This window comes from Chlamydotis macqueenii, chromosome 15 (genome assembly GCF_036417535.1).
Source record: "Chlamydotis macqueenii isolate bChlMac1 chromosome 15, bChlMac1.mat, whole genome shotgun sequence".
In the NCBI taxonomy this organism is placed as follows: Eukaryota; Metazoa; Chordata; class Aves; order Otidiformes; family Otididae; genus Chlamydotis; species Chlamydotis macqueenii.
The window spans coordinates 8707129-8728640 of record NC_141570.1 but is presented as its reverse complement, the minus strand read 5'-3'; the positions used below and the strand labels follow the sequence as shown (position 1 = coordinate 8728640).

At 40.0% G+C, this 21512-nt stretch overlaps 1 protein-coding gene across 1 annotated transcript in view; it reads right to left on the bottom strand.

Moving 5' to 3' along the window:
* Positions 1–1774: 1774 nt before the first annotated feature.
* The window catches only part of PDILT (protein disulfide isomerase like, testis expressed), a 27638-nt gene continuing 7900 nt past the window's right edge, over positions 1775–21512 (bottom strand). The window contains exons 2-11 of the mRNA XM_086759584.1: positions 19924–20130; positions 16877–17010; positions 14469–14606; positions 13645–13755; positions 12529–12654; positions 10193–10390; positions 8781–8901; positions 7395–7576; positions 3610–3699; positions 1775–1846 (exon numbers count right to left, since the gene is read on the bottom strand). Of these exons, the coding sequence (XP_086615710.1) occupies positions 1775–1846; positions 3610–3699; positions 7395–7576; positions 8781–8901; positions 10193–10390; positions 12529–12654; positions 13645–13755; positions 14469–14606; positions 16877–17010; positions 19924–20130 (1379 nt within the window). The remainder of the gene's footprint in view (positions 1847–3609; positions 3700–7394; positions 7577–8780; positions 8902–10192; positions 10391–12528; positions 12655–13644; positions 13756–14468; positions 14607–16876; positions 17011–19923; positions 20131–21512) is intronic.

The window sequence follows — 21512 nt, the reverse complement described above, 5'->3', positions numbered from 1 at the left end:
CTTATTTATGTGCATGGGGGGATTTTTCATATGATTAAAACCCAGTGATATTGGTACATTCAAAATATTGTTATTCACTTACAGGAACAAATTTGACTAATAAACATTGATTTTTTTTAAAAAAAAAATTGCATGGATTTAAATCTTAGAATGTCTGCACAGAGTTACAATGATAGACTCTTTGGAATTAAACAGATTAACTTCATGTTCAGACTAAAATAAAAGTAGTAATGTTTGACTTATCAAAACTTGAGGAAGTGATAATGTTTCAGACATTTAGGGCTCAATTCTGCTTGTGACTTGAGGAGCCACTACAGAGAGAGTGAAGAGTTTTGTTTATTAAACTGAAAGAAGTTGGCACAATAGGGGAAATGAGTTGGTGGTGGGTTATCTGAATCTATTTAAAACACTTTTTTAAGTTGTTCCAAGAAAATATTCTGGTGGATGAAAGTGAGAATAAGACAATGTGCAAAGCCACTTGCCTGGCACAGAGGGCATGTCCTGTCGTGGTCGGTGGTTGAAGTAACCCAACCCAGCCAGTAACAAGGCAGACTGACCACAGGAAGACTTGCCTTCCAGGCAGGCTTTTACCAGATGCTTTATAAAGTAGATTTGCAACTCCTGTCATGCTCCAGGGCATGGCATATAAGTCTGTACTTGGCCCCTTGTCTTGACACAACATCTGAGAGTGGCTGGAATAGAAATGAGAACATCATTTGTTGAGATGCCACATGTTTTCATTAATATGTAATCTTGCACCTTATAATAGGATAGATAGCAGTTTCAGGATTGCGCTTCGTATACAGTGGGTAGTCACAGTGAAAATTAATTTTTTTCATTATCTTGAATGGTAAACCCATCTGCCAGATACAAAGTGGTGCTGAACATTGCTTGCTCATTTTTCTGTGAGGAGACTAATTAAAAGATTATAGCTTCTGTGTTTAATAGTTGTTCAAAATATATTGGTGGTACTGCTTGCCATTCAAATTTCATCACGTTGCAAGCAGCAAAGGGAAAGCATGCTGACACTTCCCTCTCTTTGGGATTCAGTTAATCTCATTTGCTTCCTATTCTGATCTCCCAGGATATCAAAGGAGACCTTCTGTTTGTCAATGAATGCCCAATGTTAAGTGACAGTTAAATGAAACCAGATGTCCAGCAGTGATCAGGTTTACTTTGTGCAAGGCCATTCTAGCAGCGTCCCAACAGTTTTGACATATTTAAACTGGAAGAGGGTAGATCTAGATCAGATATAAGGAAGACACTCTTTGCTATGAGGATGGGGAGGCACTGGAACAGGTTGTCCAGAGAAGCTGTGGATGCTCCATCCCTGGAAATGTTCAAGGCCAGGTTGGATGGGGTTTTGAGCAACATGGTCTAGTGGAAGGTGTCCCTGCCCAGGGCAAGGGGGTTGGAACTAGATGATCTTTAAGGTCTCTTCCAATCCAAACAGTTCTATGATTCTATGATAGTTCAATGGTTGCATTGACAAGTCACTGTTTCTGTGTCATATTTATAAATAAGGTCCTCTTAACAAGGGTTATTTAAACAAAATTGATATTTTAAGAACCCATGACAACTGACCCCAGTAAAACTAGGAGTTAAACTGGATTCAGAAGAGAGGTAACACTTCATGAGCCATTGATACTGAATTCTTTACTTGTATTTTTTTTTATCCAACTCTGTGTTCACTTGAGATGATTCAGTCTTCCAGTGAGTTCCTTCCAGGAAGGATTCCCCACAATTTTCAGAATTTTGCTCTTTCTCTGTGCTATTAAAGTTCTTCTTTCTCTGTTATTGCAGTTTCTTTTTGGCTGAGATCCTCTTTGATTCCTCCTGAAGGATCCTTCTAAAAAAGAAAATGCAAGAGCAAAGCTGCGTATTATTGATATTCACAAAGAAAATTGCTCTAGTAATTCTTTACTTCCAAAAAAAAAGAATTTTTAGATTATATGAAATGCAGATTTTCATCTTTTTACCCAAGGAACTTGAGGGCTTGTTAATGAGACCAGAGGTAGTGTACCTGTTGCTAAAATGTTTTATTTTCAAATCTTTACACTGGTTTATGGCAAAGTTTAGGTAAGGCTTTGTGTGAAGCCTTAATAAGAACTTTGAAAACCACATTTGGTAAACTGATGGGCATAAGATGGTTTTTCCTAGACAATCACAACAGAAACTACCTTCTTATTTGTCTTGTTTGTGTGTTTGTGAATGCCCTGAGGTGAGGATGAAGAGTTACTCCAGCAGAGGACTTCATATCAAGCACTGTACGGCAAATGGTCTCTTATACTGCAGTCTTCTAGGAAAATTTGGTGGGTGACAGAACATGAGCAGATGCCAATTACTTATGTTCTGTGTAGCAAAAGCGGAGTGTTTTTAAATGGTGTTTCCTAAACTGGCTTTTTTACTTATTCTTTAATGTGAAATAAAGCATGAAGAAGAGATGACAGAACATACGTAGCTCTAACAGTGTATGTGAAAGACTGTGTAAGAATCAACAGATCTGCTTCAAACACATCACTAAAGAACATGCAAAAGAGGCAGACACCAAATGTAGGCTTTGGGTATTGGAAAACAGAACTGTGCAATGACTGCTCAGAGCTGAATGTCTGACCTGCTATTGCAGACTTCTGTGTCCCAATATTAGGTTAGTCATCTCTCTCTCTCCATCTGTAGCCACCTCCTTGATCAGTGAATTCAGGAGCAAATCAAAGCCTCTGGTGGAAATAAGTCTGAAAACTCCAAACTGTTTCTCCACCCACAGACAGTTTCCTTACTCATTGAAAAGAGTGTTAATGATAACTATTGCTACCCTGTGGACCTACTTTGCTTCCAGGCAGAATGAGACCATGATTCTTATACTGGGACTCCAGTCTCCATCTATATGTCAGTTTTTTTTCTGTTGCTTGGAGCTGTCTGCATGGAGCTTGTCCACATTGTTCCCTTACACTTCACTAGAAAAAAACATACTGTCTGGGATTAAATAGCAGACTCATCTGGGCAGCTAATGCTTATCTGGTCTGATTTACATTGGAGAAGAAAGGGCTGAGGAATCAGGCAATAATCATAACCAGATTGCCAAGAGAGGGGACAATGTCTGCTCTCAGTTGTGCCCTTGCTTTATGAAGAAAAGAAGCTGCACTGAATGTAGCAGGATGAGGTGGGCAAGGGATATTTGAACCTCCCCAGCTATAGCTGAAACTTACTTGGGAGTGCTTTTTTTTCCAGCTAAACTCCTGACAAAGTTTTGCTTACACCTGTCAAGGTGCAGGTTCCTTTCTGCCATGCAGTACTCACTACCAGAGTGTTAATGTAGTGACTCAGTGATAACATGAACTGTGGGAGAAGAGGTTTTGTGTGATGAAAACAAGGATGTGAGTGGGCGTGTGCCTGCTAGGCAGTGGTATATGACTGCAGCTAGTGTGGTCATGGTAAGCTAGTCAGCTTGAAACCAGCTAAGAGCTGGTAAGAACCACCCAAGCATTGACATAAGCAGTGACTGAAGCCCATATGCCTGGCTAAGCTATAGCCAGTTCAGGTGTGCCTACACAAGGTGTGAACATGCCTGCGATTACACAGCAGATCAGTCTGTCTGGATCAAATACCTACCTTCTCTCCTGGTTCTGCTCTTGTCCTGCTTTGTTCTTCTAAGAATTCAGAAAATGCCTCTAAGGTATGCTCCCCAGCATAGGCCACCTCCTGAAAAGAGTTTTAAGGTTAAGCATTTAACTCCATACATCAAATGCTGGAAATAACAGCATGATCAGCTGGAGGATTTCAGATTTTTAGACTGACCAAGCCCTAGACTTTTGTGCTTGGTGTCTAGAAAGCAAGGGCAGAGGCACAGCACACTCCAATGTAATCTGAAACTCAAGTGTAAAGAAGAAATAGATGTATATCCCTAAGAAGAAAATGATTTGTATAAAAACCATAACCATTATTGTGTAATACTAATCTGGGATTCTGCCAGCTACTGACATGAGAGTCTTTTCTGTGTTTAACAATAAAGATTTGAATGATATTTTGAAGATCAGAGTGTTTTAAGTGTCCAGCTGTGATATTCAAAGCTGTCTGAAGATTTTGATGGAAATTCAAATTCTGAAAAAGTTTTGAAATACACAATCAGAAGTACCAGCTGTTGCACAGCTTGAGAGAACAGGAGGAAGATGAGCAGTGACATTAACTTTCTGACACTTCACCCGAAGTTGGGAGTTTACTGAGGATTTTCTTCTGAGGAAGTTTAATAGAAGAAGCACTTTCAGTTTAGAGCTTTAAAATTCTTCAAGTAGGTCTAGGTACCATACTGTACTTCAAAGATCCTTCCATCTCCCACATATCTTTGCTCTCTGGAAGTGTAAAAGAATCTTGCACGAGTCTTTTAACAAAGTTGTAGAAGCTTGTGTGCATGATATTAAGAATTGTCTCCTGTTACCTTAGTATATTCAGAAATAGGCGGATGCCTGTTCTCACTTGGTTAAGCTCCCTTCCTCTCAGTGAGACAATAATGCTGTGTGACTTTACACTTTTTACCTTTGATTTGAACTAAAAGGACTGTAAACAAAAGATCTTCATTCTCTGGTGAATTCACCAAAAGTATGTACAGGTGTGATATTTTGTTTCAGTAAGGTATTCTCTTGTAATAAAAAGTGTGGGAGCCTTGAAGTTTTTTTTTTATGTTTGAAAGGTTAAGTTCCTTGAGAAAGATTATTTGATTTTTCCAGATATGACTAATAATCTCATCTGAATCTTGATTTTCATTGACTCTGATGGCTGGAACAGCAATTTCTCAGACCCCAAAGACCTGTAAAGCCAGAGAGGCAGTTGATCCCTGCACTGGTTTCTGAGGATATGTGTCAACACCTCTCATTAGAGTAACCAGTGCATAAGAGTATGTAAATGTTATTTTTCTCACTTAATCCATAGATTAGTGACACAAACAAATAGAATTATCTTAATCTGTCTGAAAGACTGCATGTTTTTCTCTTAAATTGGGAGTGGATGATGCACTGGATGAGTTGTTCATGAGCTTCACAGATGGAGCTCATATGATGCCTGGTCACTCCCTCCTCCACATAATTAATCAGATTCACTCTCTTGTTCCTGCAGCTCTGGCTATAACTGTGCACCAGCGTAGAAACACTCAGTTGGTGCTTTGGAAAACTGGGCACATGCTTAAACAGCCAAGCTATAGATCTAGGTCTCTTAGCTCATCCAGCTCCACTTAACTCCAGTTAACCTGAAGTGGCTCCTGATTTTAAAATGTTGTCATGCATATAGTTTTGAATCCACTGAAAGTAAGAGGGTGACTTGTCATTAATCTTAGGAAAAGCTGAGCCTGTTCTTAAACAAAACAGGCTAAAGAGTGACAGTCCACGGGGAAGAAGACAGTTCATAGCCTGCACACTTGGAAGATACTTCTGTTTGGAGGAGGATAGTATCTAACAAGGTCTCATCAGGTGAGAGTGCTTGGAAGGCACTGCATAGTAATGTGTTCTGCCCATGCCTTTAAAGAGGTGTAAGAGTGTCCATGGTGGCCAGAGGGCCTGATAACCTAGTTCTAGAAAACAGCTATGGGTTGTGTTATGTTAGTCACACTTCCCTTGGTTTGTCAGGAGCAAGCTCAGACTTCTTTATCTGCATTATCATGTGCTTTCTAGAGTCTGGAAAGCTTATGTGTTTGTGTTTCTAATGCTAGCAAAATACTGAAAGCTAGTGATAAAATGTCTGTGTGAAATCAGGGTTGCACCAGGCATTGTTGGACTGTATATATTTCCTGTTCCTCTTTTTATTCATCTTGAACATACCAGTTTCTCTTTGACTCCAAGCCCCTTCTATCTCTTTTCATGACCGGAATAAAGAAGTAGTGATCGTAATTTTGGGGCAGTGCCTATACAGTGAAAAACACAGTAGCTACTCTGAGCCTTGGCATATTGTGATATTACATTTGTATCCTGTGCTCTGACTTTGGTTAACTTCTAGAAAAGGACAAGTATGTGTGGGACAATTCCGGGTATAACTGCTGGATGGGTAGGAAATGGCTGAGAGCTGTTGCAGTGACTGTATGTTAGCGGCTTGAGCATGTCTCGAATCACTTATGATTGTCTGTGGTGAGTAAAGATGTCTGTGGCCAGCTGTTAATAAAGTGCTATAAGAAAGAAGGCCTGAACACTTGGGTCTGCAAGACTGCAGTCATCTACAGGACACCTACACTAGCAGTCAAGTACAAGTTAAAGTCTCTGAAGTTGAGGGAACTAGTATAAAAACACAGTGCACAAGGAAGAACTTGAGATCTACTCTTTAAATTCAGGGTATTTGTAAGTATGAAACAATCTCTCAATAGTTAATGAAAGTTGTTGCTGGTTTGTTGGGGTTTTTTGTTGGTTTTTTTTTTTTTTCAAACTGACATTTATTATGAGCATTTAATGAGTTTCTCCTTTTCTGCATAAAGACTAAACATGGCGTCAGTGTGCAGGACTGCAGTTCAATTCATTAGAAGCTGTGCATGCACATCCAAGAGGAAAATCTCTCGCTTAAAGATTAAATGAGGACATGGGCAAATGTCTTAGAATTTAATTTAAGTTTGGGAATAAGAAGAAAAATGAAAAGCTTAGTAATGTCTTAATTATAACAGAATCTTAGAACTTATTTTTTTTGCTTCAGAAATATTTTCTTCTTAGATTACCTATGTAGTTGGATGACTGTAGCTATTTAATATTTTTCTTTGCCTCCTCTTTCAGCAGCATTTTCTGATTATTGTGTAACATAGCTGATGCATTAGGTAGCATATTATAAAGATCATTACTCTTGAAAACAAATATTTATTCCCAGTTGAGACTGTGGTACTGGATTGAAGTAAAACTACTGGCATTAGTGTGTAGAAGAAAGTCTGGGGATATGGGTTTTGTGACAATGTAGAGGATATAATGAGTAGTACCAGTATTTTAGAAGCTATAATCAGACCTGCTCCAGAAACAACTGGCACAGGGTAGCTCTGTGACAATAGATCTCCTGCCATAGTTTGAAGTAAAAAGGCACTGCAATGATTAGGAGGTATCTGTAAATTCACTCTAAGATGAGACTGCTGCTAGAACTCAGTAGGCAGGTTGAGGTTGTTAAACATCAGAATGTAAGGCTGATTTGTAGGACCAAGTCGGTAAATAATACATGGGCTTTTGACACAGCCTCACACATAGAAGATGATAGAAGAGTTTCTCCTCTAATTCAGTTTATTGACAGCAATTAATCCAATGTTGAGTAGATAAGGACCAAAGCTTTCTCGCTTAAAGAACTCCTTTCTTAACGTGACCCGTGTGTGCAAACACATAGACACATTCATACATACGTACACTTGGTGTGCAGCTGTATCTCCACATTCTTCCCCGCTAGCTTCTCACCTGGTAATCTGATCCAGCGGGAAAGAGTCTGAAGAATGGGTAGCGATCAAATCCAATGGACAGGATGTCATTTGCTGTGACATCTATCTTCGCAATCATTATGTCTTTATGACTTTCATATTGTTCTCCTAGCTTATCCCATATTGGCAGGAGTTTTCTGCAGTCATAGGACCAAGGAGCATCTGCAAATTTAAAAATAAAAGTAGAAGGATACAGTCTTGCAGAAGAGCATGTGCTGGTGCAATCACTGGGACCCATTTAGCCCTCAAAGTTACAAACACACAACACTTGTCATATGACTTTGCTGGAGAGGTGTGCCAGATAATCAATGCAATCCAAGTAAGTCTTGCATCATTCCCGTGGTGAAATACTTGCTAGAAGCACAAAACGCTTTCTGCATACTAAAATTAACTGTGTACATAAACTATGTTATATTTACTCTAACAGGAGGAGTTTGAGGTGTGGTGGTGTTTTAGGTTTAAGCACTGCACTCATGCAGATTAGCAAAAAGGCAAATTGCTGAGAATTCAGTATCCACTTAAATAGCATACAACGTGGTTGCAACCCTTCAGTCATGAGAACAATATTCATATTCGGTTTAGATGGAATTAAAATTTCTGGGCACTTTCCTGAATATGCTACATCCCATTTACCAGCCTTTCATTTTCAGAGGACTTGGTTCAGTTCCTGCTTAGATCAGTTTTTTCACAATACTGAAATGTGAATGCTACTTGCATGAATGAAATGGCTGCAGCCAACAAGGATAATTGCAGGAATGCACTACCTTTAAGAACTTCTGTAATTCAAGGCAGTACAGCCAGTTGTCTGTATTTATCTTAATGCTGCATGTTTGCTCTACAGAAGTAACAAGAGCACAATGTAATCCCTGCTGGCTGGAATAGGGATAGGGCAGTGGTTTCTTGCTGAGAAGAGTCGAGTAGGAAAGCCACTTCCCTTGCAGACAGAGGAGGAAAAAAATGAATTGTGATTTGCTAAGCCACAGCTCCTCTCTGGGATTTAATCCTAGAGCATTATAACCAGACAATCTCCCTTAACTTTCCCTCTGTCCTTGGAAGAAAGACTGACTCATACTGTACAGCATGTTGTTATGTTCCATTGTACAACATAATGTTCTAGTGTCATTTTGTCTTTCAACACTCAGATTTGAGACAGCCTTGACAACCCTAAGTCAGCAAAGGTAACAGTGTTTCCATAGATATGACACAAAGCTTTCTTCAGGGCTTTCATCAGACAACAAAAATTCATTAAGCTTGGCTTCTGTAAAGTGCAAAGACTAGTTTGGTATGTAAGCATGAGCATTTGGTTTTCACTTCCAATTGATTGTGTTAATGCAACTTAAAATATGAATACAATAATAACACTTACAGAACATGACAAACACAGTCATGGTCTTATTGAAGACAATCCTGTTGAAATTCTTCCCAACAAGCACTTTGACAGGCGTCTTGTCCCAGTCCTCTGGAATCTCTTCACTAGAGAGATGTAGCTAAGCAGAAACAGAAACACTGCTGTGGAAGTGCAGGGAGCATAGAGAAACTACTCCAGCTCAAGTTAATGTGTGACGTTTCTCACCTAATGTGCACTATTACTGTATGTTATTTTTTATATCTCTATGCCCTAGCCAGTTTTCATGTGCTACCAACTTCTCTCCCTTCTGCAGAGAGCTGGGGTTCGTGCTCCTGCATAGTTTGTAGTTGAAATTACTTGTCCCTCTCTTCAATACAGACTCCATAGTAGATTGTCTGAACATGACCCTCTGGAACACGTTTGCATTCATTGTCCTGAATTCTTGTTGCCCGCCATTGAGAAGCTAGCCTACTGAAAAGTTTACCTGTTGTGGGCTCTCAAAAGTGATGTAAAACATAGAAGAAAGCGTGCATTGCTGCTTAAATCTCTGTGTTTACAGTCCCCGTGACTCCTATACTTCACAGTATATTAGCTGGCAATTTCTTTTCTTTTACACCACAGTGCAGTAGTAGAAAGGCACACATTCCCCATGAAAGCTGTTCCCTAGTGAGTGTGCTACTCAAGCAGGTCTTGGTTGAGAAGACATCTCCACCTCTTCTGTACTTCTGCCCCTCTCCAATATTGGAATTGGGATCTGCTACTCAAATCTCTTAAATTCTACCTGCTATCAGACTCTCTACTTCATCTTTTATCCTCATGATGAAAACAAAAGTAAATTGCTCTGAAGAACACTGAATAAGAAAAACATTTTAATGTATTTTTCACATGATTGTGGAGGATGATGCTTCATTATGACAGCAAATACTGCATTTACCATTGGGACTGATCCCCCCTCTGAAAATTCAGTCTGCTAAACTTGCTTAAAACAAATACCAAATCTTACTCCACTCTGAAACTGTCAATTTTCTATTTACTGGACTTCTCTGTAACCTCAAAATCTGTTCAATCATTGTTTCCATCTCTCTCAACTAAAGGAGTGAAATATCTCCATTATAGTATTGGAAAGATTGAGACCTAGGGAGTTTTTAAATTACTAATATAAATCAGCTGAAATCAACTAAAATATTGGGCCATAAATTATTTATCTAGTTTTTACATAGGAGGACTGGAGAACTTGATAGTCTACCTCAGTTGTTAAATACAGAAGACTGCTCTATCAACAGCTGAAGATTAATTCATCAGAGCGAGAGTAAATTAATGAATTGATTATTAGAAGAGCACCGTGTTCAAATTAACAAAGGGATGTTGTGCAAATTTCTTAATGTTTTAGCTGGTGTAGTAGAGGGACATCTCGTTAGTAATGTACGTACCTTTGCTTTTCCATTTAGGTAGCTCTGGCAAAATTCTTTTAGGTTCTCCACAGTCACCTCATCTGCAGGCATTTTGTACTTTGCATCGCTTGTCAGATTTAGGATTCTCACGGCAGGAACGTCAACATCCCTGATGCGAAAATACTCAAAAACTCGTCCATTCCTTGTTTCATTAGTATTCACCAAGACAAATATTATCTGATAATAAAGAGAGAGTCATGTATCTGGTTGAGTCTGCCAGCTTTGGTTCAGACATTTTGGAGAAATGGACTGTGGAGCTTGGCAGGGGGTAAGGATCTAACCTTAAATGCAAGGAATTGCCTACAACAATTTTTTTGCTCTCAGTTCAACAACCAGTAGCTCTGTGAACTTTATCATACCTTGATTCAAGTTAGTAACAAATGCTAAAGCAGCCATAATGAATGGATCTTTTCTCTCGGTCCTTTCACAGTGGTTTGCTATCACCTGTTTTAGCAACACTTCTAAATTACCCCTCAAAGCTCTTATTGCTCTTCCTAATAAATCTTAATAGGACAAAAGAGCTGAAACACCTGTAATCCATATACTAACCAATACCAATACTAATGTGTGATACTTTATTACAAGATGACTTACCATTCTTCAGTGTCTCACATGCTTAAAGCAGGAGTAGCACCACAGTGACTGACAATAGAAAATTGAAGTATTTCTGTGTATGACTGCCTATACCTGTTTATATACACACAAACATGTGTGCTGCAAGCAAGGCTATGCAGATGTCTTGCAATATTTCTCAGGTTTTGTAGCTGGTTCCAGCTCTTGGTTCAGGCAATACCCTGAGATTCTTATGGCATTTCCTGCTGATGGGAGAAATTACCAGAACCTTGCTAAAACTATGTATGGTTGGAAGTTGCTCCTAAAAAGTCATATTTGTAAAATCAGAAACAGGTTTATTTGGTGCAGGTGGAATTAGCATTGTTTTGTGTGATCATTGTTTTTTAAAGAATCATTTTCCAAGTTTGTTTTCCAACTTGTGTCCTTAACAAATTCAAAGAATAGTTACTGGAACTGTTTTTAAATGATTTGGTAGTCTTAAAAGATGGACTGACAACAGTGTACATTTACCAGTAATATTAATGAGTGGTTTTGCATTGATCTTTTGGCATTCTGTGTTGGTTTTTTTGGGGGGTGGGGGCGCTGCAATTGCAGCTTCTGTAAGAAGCTGCTGGAAGTTCCCCCTTTGTCTGTTGGACTCGGCCAGGCCTAGGGCAGACCCACCACTGGCCAGGGCCAAGTCAATTGGTGACAGAATGTCCAGTGATAGCACCACTGTGATAACATATTTAAGAAGGGGGAAATAATAAAAGAAAAAAAAGTGAAGAAGCAGAAGTGGGGGCAGAGAGGGGGAGGCGCGAGCCTTGTGGGCCTCACCCTCTGGCCTCCCTCTGGGTGACCGACTGGGCCTGACTCGGTCCAGCCCGGCTGCAAGAAACTGGAGAGGAGATGAGATGTGAAGAGAGCCTGAGAGGCATCTGCCTGAGCCAATTGTGAAGAATTTCTTGTGAGAGGAATGGCTGCAGACACCATGGTCAGTGAAGAAGGAGGGGGAACAGTAATGCTGCTCCTGGCAGAGATTCCCCTGCAGCCCATGGTGGAACAGGCTGTCCCCTACAGCCCATGGAGGCCTGTGGAGGAGCAGAGATCCACCTGCAGCCCCTGGAGAACCCCACGTCGGGGCAGGCGGATGCATGAAGGAGGCTGTGGCCCATGGAGGGTCCGTGCTGGGGCAGCTGTTTCAGAGGGGCTGCACCCCATGGAAAAGGACCCCATGCTGGAGCAGTTGACGAAGGACTGTAGTTCATGGGAGGGACCTCATGCTGCAGCAGGGGAGGAATGTGAGGAGTTGAATGTGAGGAATGTGAGTTCTTCCCCTGAGGAGGAAGAAGCAGTGTAAAGCGACGTGTGATGAACTGACCACAGCCCCCATTCCCTCTTCCCCCCTGTGCTGCTTGAGGAGGAGAAAGAGGTAGAGATAAGTGAAAAGGAAGTTAAGTTTGGGAAGAGGGAGGGTGAGGGGAAGTTCCTTTATTCTCTTTCTGATTGAAAGAGAATAAAGTATTGGTTTTATTAATAATAATAAACAGTTTTCCCCAAGTCAAGTCTGTTTTGCCCGTAACAGTAACTTTAAGGATCTCTCCCTATCCTTAACCTTCGAGGCCTTTTTTTTTTTTTGTTACATTCTCTCCCCCATTCCCTCAGACAGTGGGGGAGTGAGTGAGAGACTGCATAGCTTCGTCCTGAGCGGGGCTGAACTACAACATATTCATATTTACAAAGTGGGATTCAGTATTACAAACCTTTCCTCTAAATTCCGCAGCAGCAGACTTGTAGTTTTCATAAATCGCATTGAATGTCTCAGAGTTCGTTGGGGTGAACAGCAGGATGTGATTTTCAACAGGAACATCAAAAATCTTCACAGATGTCTGGGGAAACAAAAGACTTAACATCTGTTGCGCTCTTTGTAAGCAGAACAGTGAATCAGAGGCTCAGAATATCTGTATCATTCAGTTCTGCTATTGCAAATTTTACATTTAAGACTCAGTTTGGAATCATTTCCATAACTGTTTGAGTTTTTAATTGTTTTAAAGAAGATATTGAAAAGAATCAGCAGCTGCTGAGTGTTTTCTCTGTTCCAGGAAAAACCTCATCATTATTAATAGATTTTTGTAGTCAGAAGGGACTGTTATGATCTTTTGGTCTGATCTCCTGTGTTTAACACACACCGAAGAATTAATGCTAAAGATGTGCTGGAAGTAAAAGGCAGTGTGACCCAAGGAGGCCCAGCTGCAGGAGCTAGATCTGGCTGGGGTACTTCCTTCCCTGCTGGGTGTCATCGGCAGCTTATGTCTCCTTCCCTACACAGAGCTGCCATTTTTCTCATGCCACCCCATGATTAGAGGCAATGGGGTGTCCCTAGGGCAGGCAGGTATTTCCATGTCTTTCACTTCCTACTTGCACTACCAAAAGCTATTGCTGGTTTCTTTTTTATCTTGGCCCAGAGGACCTGGTTGCTGCATGGGAGTCGAAGGGTTGGAGTCAGGATAGGAATTGATCTTCCAACCTCCCACCCGACCTAGTTTGCTGCAGAAGCAGCTCAGGCATTTGTGTTGGCTCCACAGCAGGGAGGTGTTTGCATGTTCAGGAAAGTTCAGGGCTTGGCCAGCTGTTCCCAGTCCCCTCTAAGAAACAACACCTTGCCAGAGGTGAGCATCATCTGGCCTGGATTAGACCAAGAGCTGCCTGTTGGGTTCTGCTGGTGTTTCTGAATGTGTTTAGGACTGGCCTAGTCAAACAAGCAAACAAAATTCTCAAATGCCAAGGAGCAGAATAGCTCCCTAGGTCTTTTTCTGCATGGGTTCCTGCCTTTCCTGTCTTTCTCCTGTGGGTTTGTTAATACAGTGAAATACACATACCTCAAGATTATATTCAGTGACCAAATCCAAGGTAAAGCTTTTGATTAGCTTCATTAGGTCCAGTTTGTTCTGTCTGCCATCTTCAAGCACTTCATTATGCACAGGTTTTCCCTTGGACAAATAGTGAAGTTTGTGAGATTGTTGGCCTTATCAACTATAGGAGCAAATGCTGTTCTCAGCTTTGCTCTCTTGTGATCCTCAGTAACTGAAATTCCATAACTCAAAAAATAAATGTCACTAGACAAGATTACAGAACAAGATTATAGCTACAATGCAAGGTACAGCTGACAATTTTAATTTGCTCAGTGATCTTAACATATTGAAAGATTTTCTATATCTAAACACACTATCTGCAGCATATGCTCACTCAGGTTGTCCTTGGTCTGACTACTTCATAACCTATATGTTGGTGCTATTTCTGTGTAATTTTGGTTGGCCACTTCTATTGTGAATTGGAAGGAAAGAAGATTTCTGGCCAAAAGCAACACAAAGGAAAAGAGGTGAACATCTGCAAAACTCGCTGAACCTGGCAGCATGTGTTGGTTAGAACATGGGTTGGAAAATAAAGCCATTTTATCCAGATCCTTAAGTATAAATTAGGAGCCTGAACGTAGGCAGCCAGATTGAAAATATCAGTTGCCCAAAGGTTGCTCTTTGCCTCCTGCTTGTCTCTCTTGTCTGTAAATGTAATTATTTTTTGCATTAAGCTGTTTGAATTTCAACTAGGAAATTATTTAACCTGAAAAATTCCCAAACTGCCTTTCTGTAACCCAAAGGTGCCCTGGCAGCTCACTGCACCTTACCTGCTAGGCTTGCACTCCTACCTTTTTAAACACAAGAAGAGTGTTCTTTTGGATGCCGTAGCTAGCACAGACGTCCTTGCTGGCTGTCATCCCAAAAGGCATCTCTGGTACATCTTTTGCTGTCTCACAGAAAATATCCACGCTGTCATTATGAAGTTCCTAGTCCCAGAAAGAATATTTCATTAAGACTGTGTCCTGCATCCTGCTAGGATGTGTAGGAGTGAGAGCTACAGGTGAGGCAGGCCCCTAAAGGCTTGTGAGGTAGAAAAGAGAGTGTAATTGTGAAGTGGGTATCACTTGCCATGATTTACCTCCAAGGGGAGATCTTCACAGTGCAGGAGATCCTCAGAGTGCTGTGACACTGCTAGGGCATTCACCTTTCCAGCTAGCGTCAGCTAGGCTGGGTCAATAGTCAATATGGATGCAGTATGGTCCCCTATGTCCTTCGTGCGCTAATGTCATCTGCCCTGCACTCCCCTGACATTTCCACACTCTGCAAAGACATCTGCAGATGGGGAAGGATCGTGCCAACAGCTGCCCCTCTGCTGCATCTCGTCTGCACAGCCGGCAGGATGTGATGGATTAGAGAGGAGGGCTCTCTGCTTGCAAGAGGACCTGACTGATGTGTTTGGTGCTTTGAGTGCTCTTCAAGGCAGGGACCTTGACTCCTACATCTGTCAAATAGTCACTGTGCTGCCCACCCTCAAACTAATAGTAAATAAGCATGATGAAAGGCAACAGTGCTTCCAGATTTGGTTTAATCAGACAATTATTTCATGCCAGGTGAATAGTAATTTACATGCTGAGACCTCCCAACACATCCTGGCATTCACGTTTGTGAGCAATCTGTGACTAATAGAAGGCCAAATACAGCTCTTTATTGACTTGGAAACTAATTTTTTTTTGGCTTCCACCCATTATTTCTGACATGCCCTAGCTCATGTTCATATATTGTCATTTCAGCCCCTGAGTGAAATCACAGAGTCCAGTCAAACACATCTGCAGGCAATATCTGCTATGAGTGTGATTCAGGGAACTCTCCAGCATCACTGTGATAGCAAGGGTTTCTCAGTTTTCCAGTGCTGGGCCAGATTGCCTTCCTTCATAAATGGTTGCAAGCAGATTGCTGCAAAGCAAAATTCTCAGCACTCTGAACATTTTCACAGTTTGTCCTATTATGCCGTATGTGTTCACCAGCTCTGTCATTTTGGTAATGAATCCTGTTTTCCGCATCCATAAAACTTGGATTATCCACTGTAGCCAGCACATTTGGGACCTTATCAGCTCAGGTACAAGTCCAGACACTGTGCTTTTAACTGGGCAGAGAGATAACCAGAATTAAAGTCTATTTAGTTACAGAAAATCCTTGATTGAATGTTTCAGATATCAAAGATTTCAAGGACACATTGAAAAAGCAGGAAAAAAACACTCCTATTTTACTGACTTCTGACTGCATGCCTTGACAGCTAAAATTTATTTTGCACCATTTGACTATTGTTCTCTACCATTCAGCTCCAAATCCTAAGAACCTATTCTGCTCTGGAAACTAGCAGGAGTTTGCTTGAGAAAGACCTACATGAGTTGGATCATATACAGTGTAATGTTTTATTATTTCCTATTTAAACAGATTTCTTAGCTGGCAGAAATTAAAATCCACAGTTATTGTGATATTCATGGAGCTGTGTTCTGCCCCTCTGACTTTCACTGAAGTTGTTTAAATCATCAAATGGAAAAATGAAGAAAAGGCACTCCAGTGTATTATACAATATTTACTGCTTTTTTATGGACTTAAGCAGGAAGGAAACATTTCTTCACCAGAACAGCCTGCAACTATTCACGTCTATGATTTTACACTATGTTTGAATATAGAAATGCAGTGATTGGGTAACTGTAGATTTTTAGATCAGTTACAACTCTGGGCAGGGATGACAACTTTTTGCATTTGGAGACTCCAGTACCAGTATAATCTGCACCAGCAACGGGTTAAGTGTCTCTAAAGAAAAGGATGCAGCTAAGTGAGGATAGATAGGTTAATAGTTTTGCCTTCTTCCCACCAGACACCAAATTTGGGATGGTTTAGCAGAAGCTCTTTCCCTGAGGATACAGGAAAGTCTGCTGTGACCAGGGCTGTGCAAACATGGCTGTAGCATCATGGTCTGAGTGGTAGGTCTCTGTGCCTGGGTACCTATGAAGGAAAAGTACTGTGGTGTAAGATGTTCTTATCTCTGTATGGGCTATTTGTCTAAAAGTGTGAAAATCTAGATGGAAACAATTAAATAAAAAAAAAAAAAAAAAGCAGAGAAAACTGAGGGCCTGGGTTTTCCAGACAAGTCCTAGGTCTTTTGATGTGTAGGATTTGGTGGTGAAGGCAAGCAGTATATCCCAAAGTCAGAACAGAAATTAGCCTTTTCAGTTTTCCAGTGAATTACCTTAAAAAAGCCAATCACTGCCAAATCATCAGCGTGTATGATGGCTTCAGCCTGATCAGTAGAGTTGATTAAAACAGTGCTAGGTCCCGTTCTTCTTTTCACCCACGTAATAAAGGCTGAGGCTTGTCTGACTCCTGTGGAAGAAAAAGAGAGTTAAATGACCACCAAAAATGAATGACAGAAAATTCTGTGCAATCAAGGTAGAGGTAGTGGAGGTGCAGAAGGATGCTGAATACAAATGGACTCTGGCTCCTTAGGACTGAGGTCAAAGTTGATTCAACGTGGGCTGGAGGCATCCAAATTCAACCTTAGGTTCTAGTCACTATTTAAACTGTTGCCAACTCTAGATGATCAACAATGGATTGGTACTGTGTTTTCTGGGACCTCTGCAAATGGCTGTATGTCTAATTAACTGCTTAAACACAGGTGGAGAATAGAAATGAGGAAATTCAGACAAGTAGAAAACCTGCTCGGCAAGACTTCATGTGTTCCAAAATCACAGTAAGCTATAAAAAGCTATTGACCTGACTTCAGTCAATTGCAGATTTTATTGTACTGTCTGTTCAATTAAATTAGGTGTCAAAATTGTTCCTTTGGTGCTGCAGAAGGGACCTGATAGGCACAAAAACATGTTAAAATTCCTCTGTGGGTGCTGCAGCTTCACTTTTCAGTATAGACATAAGAAACAAAGCTGAAGTGTCAAAATTGTCCTTTAATTCTGGATTGTTCCAGCTTTTGGGTTCCAAATTACTGCTACCAGTTTTACTGAGATTACAGTCAGTTTGTTTATTTGGTCTCTTCAAGCTTTCAGGAGTTCTAGGGATCTTGAATCTCTTTTAAAAGTACATTTTCTAGCTATCATGTTTTCAGAGGAATTTGAGCCACAAATCAAGGCTCAGGAGATTAACATCTCAGCTGTGAAGTAGCCCTTTCATCTTTGTGAGTATGACATCCTTGTTGGATAAGAGCAAGAGTCCAGCAAAGGGTTAACGAAAATTACATATGAAAAAGAAAAAGTCTTTATGCTGTGAAGATGTCAAGATGTACAGTACAAGTGGGCTATCAAAGATGCAAGTCCTGGTACTGTGCATTTTAGCAATAAGACAAGATCAAAATTGAGTCAGACTATTTTACTGCCATCAAGTCATTTTGCAGCAGGCTGCTCTGCTAGTTTAAAATAATATTTTTTTTAAGGTGAAGCAGGCAGGCATCTGCTCCGGAGAGTATGGACTGCAGACCAAAGCACAGAAAAGGATCTAGTGGCCACATAGTGCTTGAATTCTGATGTCTAAATGCAGAATGGAGCTCCTGCAGCTTTTATCAGCGACGTAACCGCTCAGCATATTTTTCATGTGGTTAATCTTTCTATTGAAGGGCTTTAAACAGCCTGTGTAGCTTGTTTCTACTGGCCAAATTCTGGCCTTGGAGTTGTAAATTATGATTTTACAAACTCTAGGATTTGGCTTTCATGCTGTGTCTGTTGCCAGGACAACCATTCAAAAATTCCCTCTTCCATAAAATATTTTACATAATTTATTGGTTTACAGAGGTCTGCATTTTCTTTTGTGGTATGGAGTATACCAGGTTCTGTATGAGAAGTCATTGGGTGGTTGATGCACATTTTCAGTTGTCAGTTCTCAATGTTTTAAAAGTCATATGCACTAGGTTGAATTTTATTAGTTGTTGTACATAAGCATTTACCAATCAACAAAATGTAATTTAAGTTGTTATTGGTGGTACATGTGCTCTGAATGGTTGATGTTATCTTGTACAATCACAGAGTGGAAGCCAGTTTCCTAACTTCTTGCATCCTGCTAGTAAGCATGTCTTAAATAGCAGCTCTCTGCTGAAGGGTTAGTATGTGCGTGTTATGTTATGACACTGTGTTTACCGGTTCTCACAAGCATATCTGTCAAATATGTTTACCAGTTTAAAAGAGGTTTTCTTGTCAATGCTATAGATTTAGTCAGAGACTGGAGGCAGGTACTTTCACTCTCTCCTATCACCACCTCTAATAAAAGTTGAGTATGGCAAATCACGCTTTCAGTGGCATTTGTGCAGAAGCTGCTGTTTGCACAAGTCTAGATGATGGGAACTTGGTAAGAAATTCAATAGCAAGGAGGAGCAGGTTACTAAAAATACTAAAGATCAGCTTGCAGCAGCCGCAGTTAAAGAAATCAGAGCACTCATTTGTGTACAGCCTCAGGAGGCAAACTTCCCATTCTTTTTTTTGTGTGGTTGTATTAAACTTGTGACGCAACTGTGTCTGCTCAGAGTACACTAACTGACACTTAGCCAAGTCATGCAGTTTTCGTTAACTCTGTAGAAGTTCATCATTTTAGGCAAACTAATATTAAATATCTTTCTTGTATATACTTTCAGTGAAAGAAAAACTCTAATAAGGCTTGCATTTACCAGGATTGCTCAAGTCAGTCCTATTCCAATATTGTTATCTTTGCTTAATAACTTTCCATAAAAGATTTCAAATCATTCCATAGTTTTTCTGAGCCACATGTGAGCTCCCTCTTATGGCTAAATTGCAATTTTTTTTTTCCTTGGCTTAGGAAGTATGCCTGTATCTTAAGGAACTTAGTGAATTCACAATCCATTGTTAGATGGACAGAGTATTGCTCCCGCCTACTTCTGTAGGCATGCTACCCATGGGAGTTGCAGTGAACTAGACGTAGTGCAAACAGAGCAGGTTCAATTGTTTGGCATAACCAATTTATTTATATTTGTTGTAGTAAATAGGAGTAAGTCATCTTGTCAGATCAATTCTCTGTACTTAGTGGAATTACACCAGCCATGAATTTGGCTGTGTGAACTAAACATAGAGAAGCATATTCAGTTATACAGTAAGATGAATTCAAATTCAAGTTCTTGTATTGGTACAGAGGTGATTGTATATTTTAAACCATGGACAAAATCAATTTGCTACCTTGCATATTCTTTATCTGAGCATCTATATTTTTCTTCTCAGCAGCATAATAGATAGGTACATCCTGTCATTATATATCATTATCTTATCAGTGCATAAGACATTTTACCTTTGCAGTCTATGGGATCTTTCCTGCTGCCATCCACAAAAAATTTCACAGTAGGAAACTCTCGAATATTAAATTCTTTTCTCAAATCAAGTTGGTGTGTGACATCAATTTTACCAAACTGGATTCTTGGAGCTTCTTTTTTAAGCTGTCGTGCAGCCTTTGCAAATTCTTCAGACAAATTCTGAGATGATTGAGATAAAGAAACATCTGGAAAGGGTTAACCAAAAGAGAATGGGTTACACAGGCCACATCGTGAAGCTTTCTAGTCAAGGTTGTTGTGTCAAGTAGTAGTTGGAGGGGTTGAATAAGGTCTTTTATGACTGAAAAATAAATGAGAAATTATCTTTACTTTTTACTTCTTTGTCTTGATGCTGATTGTTCACTACTCCATGTGTCCTTGGACCACTCATAGTGAACAACTAGTAGAATTGCAATAGTCTTCTGTTGGGAAGAAATTACATGGAATTAAAAAGTAGTTTGGTATTACTTGCATTAGAGTTAGGTATTACTCACATTAGGACTCTTTGATAAGATACTATTTTTGTAAGCACTTCACTGAGGCAAACAGTTGTAATGCAGAAACTACTTTTCCAGATAAGATACAGAGGAGTGAAGGAGTATGAACAGAGTGTGGCCTTTTAGAGACTGGTGATGTATTTCTGCTATGCCGTGCTCTGTGCCAGCCTTTCTTTAGCTCAAATGGCAGTAATGTGTTTGGAGGAAGGAGAAGGACCACTGTAGTCTGGGCCCTGGAGCTGTAAGTTATCTTAGCATGAAAAAAGGAAAAGAGAAAGAAACTCGTCACACATTAGCTGCTCTGTATTCAAAGTCAAAGAAGAGGTGAAGGCCTGAAGCTTTATGGTTTTGCAACTTGAGTTGAAAAGAAAATGAATTTGACCTGCTTTTGATAAAATTGAGATGCTCTATCTTGTTACATTTGTTTTATTATAAAGAGCAAAACCTTTTCCTTTAGACCCTGCACCGAAAAATTTTAGTTTCATCAATATACTTCTCAAATAGGAACAGATTAACATCCAGTTTATCTTGATTTCATACATTTATGTGTTCTTGTGCGTATATATGTCTGTGTAGGTACACACATTCAGATATATACTTAAACAAGCACACAGACATATGCGCCAAAGCATAAATCTAACAAAACAACTCTCTTGTTCTTTCACAAAATTACAAATGCACTTTTCTATAGCCTACCTGGTGAAGACGTTGTCCAACATAATCATAAACAAAAAGTGAATGAGCGTTTCTGTATGAGTTCTCATAAATTAAAGATGAAACTACTACTCTAACTCAGTGCTGAGTTACATTTCTTGAATTACTTATTATTATCCTTGCTCTGAATCCCAATCATCAATAATTTTCTTTCACCTAACTGCTACGGTGAGGAGTGTGAAGAGTAGTATTAAATAATGTTATTTTCTCAAAATATTAGCCTCAGGCCTTTCCAAATTCTTCCACATATAAACTCCTCTTGGCTTAGGCCGACAGAAACCCCGTCACTGGAACAGCTGCACCAGCTGCCAACATGCCAAAGAGGCTTCTTGTTTGTAGAACAAAACTTAGTGTCTACT